This window comes from Procambarus clarkii, chromosome 39 (assembly GCF_040958095.1).
Source record: "Procambarus clarkii isolate CNS0578487 chromosome 39, FALCON_Pclarkii_2.0, whole genome shotgun sequence".
In the NCBI taxonomy this organism is placed as follows: Eukaryota; Metazoa; Arthropoda; class Malacostraca; order Decapoda; family Cambaridae; genus Procambarus; species Procambarus clarkii.
This window is the reverse complement of record NC_091188.1, coordinates 40,507,484-40,511,646: the sequence shown is the minus strand read 5'-3', so window position 1 is coordinate 40,511,646 and position 4,163 is coordinate 40,507,484. Positions and strand designations below refer to the sequence as shown.

The 4,163-nt window shown below is 50.0% G+C and overlaps 1 protein-coding gene across 1 annotated transcript; it reads left to right on the top strand.

Annotated features, from left to right (window-relative positions):
- The first annotated feature begins 401 nt into the window (after positions 1 to 401).
- On the top strand, positions 402 to 1,927 carry LOC138372701 (glutamine-rich protein 2-like). The gene is made up of 2 exons (XM_069338210.1): positions 402 to 968; positions 1,058 to 1,927. The coding sequence occupies exons 1-2, from the start codon at positions 402 to 404 to the stop codon at positions 1,925 to 1,927; spliced, it is 1,437 nt and encodes a 478-aa protein (XP_069194311.1).
- Positions 1,928 to 4,163: the final 2,236 nt, after the last annotated feature.

Below are 4,163 nucleotides of genomic sequence, written 5' to 3'. Positions count from 1 at the left end.
AAAGAAACAAGTACATAAGCATTCGCACGGTGAGGGGGGCCGCTCAGCTGACATTGACAGGAGGGGGAGTGTTGCCCTCTAGACAAGCCCCAGTTTTGTGAAGAGAGAGTGACTTACTGCATGTACTTGATGTTTCGTTGTTGATATGGATATAATACCTTGAAGTTTTTAAGTAAAATACAAAATACCTCTGCGTTTGTATTATCCCTACATATATCGTGTTGCTATAGAACAGTTCCAAAGAGTGAAAGTATTAGAGACATATACCTGCCTGTGACCAGATTTAATGAGTGAGCTCTCTGCCACTAGTACCACAATTCCACAATACCACTGACGTGTTACTGGACACGGGAAACATCACACAACATCCCACGCTGGACCCCAACATCACACAACACCCCATGCTGGACCCCAACATCACACAACACCCCATGCTGGACCCCAACATCACACAACATCCCACGCAGGGCCCCAACATCACACAACACCCCACGCAGGGCCCCAACATCACACAACATCCCAAGCTGGACCCCAACATCACACAACATCCCACGCAGGGCCCCAACATCACACAACATCCCACGCTGGGCCCCAACATCACACAACACCCCACGCTGGGCCCCAACATCACACAACATCCCACGCAGGGCCCCAACATCACACAACATCCCACGCTGGACCCCAACATCACACAACACCCCACGCAGGGCCCCAACATCACACAACATCCCACGCTGGACCCCAACATCACACAACACCCCACGCAGGGCCCCAACATCACACAACATCCCACGCTGGACCCCAACATCACACAACATCCCACGCTGGACCCCAACATCACACAACACCCCACGCTGGGCCCCAACATCACACAACATCCCACGCTGGGCCCCAACATCACACAACATCCCACGCTGGGCCCCAACATCACACAACACCCCACGCAGGGCCCCAACATCCCACGCTGGGCCCCAACATCACACAACACCCCACGCAGGGCCCCAACATCACACAACATCCCAAGCTGGACCCCAACATCACACAACACCCCACGCAGGGCCCCAACATCACACAACATCCCAAGCTGGACTCCAACATCACACAACATCCCAAGCTGGACCCCAACATCACACAACATCCCACGCTGGGCCCCAACATCACACAACACCCCACGCAGGGCCCCAACATCACACAACATCCCAAGCTGGACCCCAACATCACACAACACCCCACGCAGGGCCCCAACATCACACAACATCCCAAGCTGGACTCCAACATCACACAACATCCCACGCTGGACCCCAACATCACACAACATCCCACGCTGGGCCCCAACATCACACAACACCCCACGCAGGGCCCCAACATCACACAACACCCCACGCTGGGCCCCAACATCACACAACATCCCACGCTGGGCCCCAACATCACACAACACCCCACGCAGGGCCCCAACATCACACAACACCCCACGCAGGGCCCCAACATCACACAACATCCCACGCTGGGCCCCAACATCACACAACACCCCACGCAGGGCCCCAACATCACACAACATCCCAAGCTGGACTCCAACATCACACAACATCCCAAGCTGGACCCCAACATCACACAACATCCCACGCTGGGCCCCAACATCACACAACACCCCACGCAGGGCCCCAACATCACACAACACCCCACGCAGGGCCCCAACATCACACAACATCCCACGCTGGGCCCCAACATCACACAACACCCCACGCAGGGCCCCAACATCACACAACATCCCAAGCTGGACCCCAACATCACACAACACCCCACGCAGGGCCCCAACATCACACAACATCCCAAGCTGGACTCCAACATCACACAACATCCCAAGCTGGACCCCAACATCACACAACATCCCACGCTGGGCCCCAACATCATACGCTGGGCCCTATAACACAACCTATACCACTGTATCATCCTTTGCAGATGACACTAGGATCTTCATGAGAGTAGGCAACATAGAGGACACGGCGAACCTCCAGTCAGATGTAGATCAGGTCTTTCTATGGGCTACAGAAAATAATATGGTGTTTAACGAAGATAAGTTCCAGCTCATGCGCTATGGGAAAAATGAAAATATAAAAACAGAAACCACGTACAAAACTCAGACATATCATAACATAGAACGAAAAGGCAATGTAAAGGATCTGGGTGTACTCATGTCGGAAGACCTTACCTTTAAAGAACACAATAAAGTAACCATCACAACTGCAAGAAAAATGACAGGTTGGATAACAAGAACTTTTCACACTAGAGATGCTATACCGATGATGACACTTTTCAAAACGCTTGTGCTCTCTAGAGTGGAGTACTGCTGCACAATGACAGCCCCTTTCAAAGCTGGAGAAATTGCTGACCTGGAGAGCGTGCAGAGATCCTTTACTGCTAGAATCCACTCAGTAAAACACCTAAACTATTGGGACCGACTAAAGAGCCTAAAACTGTACTCCCTTGAGCGCAGGCGGGAGAGATACATAATAATTTACACGTGGAAAATATTAGAGGGGCTGGTCCCAAACCTGCACACAGATATAACATCACATGAGACCAGAAGACATGGCAGGATGTGCAGAATACCCCCGTTGAAAAGCAGAGGTGCAACAGGTACTCTGAGAGAGAACTCTATCAACATCAGAGGCCCGAGACTGTTCAACACGCTTCCGCTACACATAAGGGGCATAACTGGCAATCCCCTCACAGTGTTCAAAAGAGAACTGGATAAGCACCTCCAAAGGATACCTGATCAACCAGGCTGTGACTCATACGTCAGGCTGCGAGCAGCCGCGTCCAACACCCTGGTTGATCAGTCCAGCAACCAGGAGGCCTGGTCGACGACCGGGCCGTGGGGACGCTAAGCCCCGGAAGCACCTCAAGGTAACCTCAAGGTAACCTTGTCAATTCCCCTGAGAATTTTGTAGGTGGTTAATATGTCTCCCGTTACTCTTCTGTTTTCCAGGGATGTGAGGTTCAGCGCCTTTAGCCTTTCCTCGTAACTCATTCCTCTCAGTTCCGGGACCAGTCTGGTGGCATACCTCTGAATCTTCTCTAACTTTGTCTTGTGTTTAAATAGGTATGGACTCCAGGCTGGAGCTGCATACTCCAGGATTGGTCTTACATAAGTGGTATACAGGGTTCTGAACGATTCCTTACACAAGTTTCTAAAGGCAGTTCTTATGTTGGCCAGTCTAGCATATGCCGCTGATGATATCCTTTTGATGTGGGCCTCTGGGGACAGGTTCGGTGTGATATCAACCCCCAAATCTTTCTCTCTATTTGACTCTTCCAGGATTTCATCTCCCAGATGATACCTTGTGTTCAGCCTTCTGTTCCCTTCGCCTAATTTCATTACTTTACACTTTTCTGAGTTGAACTTTAGCAGCCATTTTCTAGACCATTCCTCCAGTTTGTCCAGGTCGTCCTGTAGTCTCTGTCTATCTTCATCTGTTTTGAATCTTCTCATAATTTTTGCATCATCAGCAAACATTGAGAGGAATGAGTCTATACCCTCTGGAAGGTAGTTTACATATACTAGAAACAGGCCTGTGTGTGTGTGTGTGTGTGTACTCACCTATATGTACTCACCTATATGTGCTTGCAGGATCGAGCATTGACTCTTGGATCCCGCCTTTCTAGCTATCGGTTGTTTACAGCAATGACTCCTGTCCCATTTCCCTATCATACCTAGTTTTAAAAGTATGAATAGTATTTGCTTCCACAACCTGTTCCCCAAGTGCATTCCATTTTTCTACTACTCTCACGCTAAAAGAAAACTTCCTAACATCTCTGTGACTCATCTGAGTTTCCAGTTTCCACCCATGTCCCCTCGTTCTGTTATTATTACGTGTGAACATTTGATCTATTTCCACTTTGTCAATTCCCCTGAGTATTTTATATGTCCCTATCATATCTCCTCTCTCCCTTCTTTTCTCTAGTGTCGTAAGGTTCAGTTCCTTCAGCCGCTCTTCATATCCCATCCCTCGTAGCTCTGGGACAAGCCTCGTCGCAAACCTCTGAACCTTCTCCAGTTTCTTTATGTGTTTCTTCAGGTGGGGGCTCCATGATGGCGCGGCATACTCTAAGACGGGTCTCACGTAGGCAGTGTAAAGCGCCCTAAAAGCTTCCTCATTTAG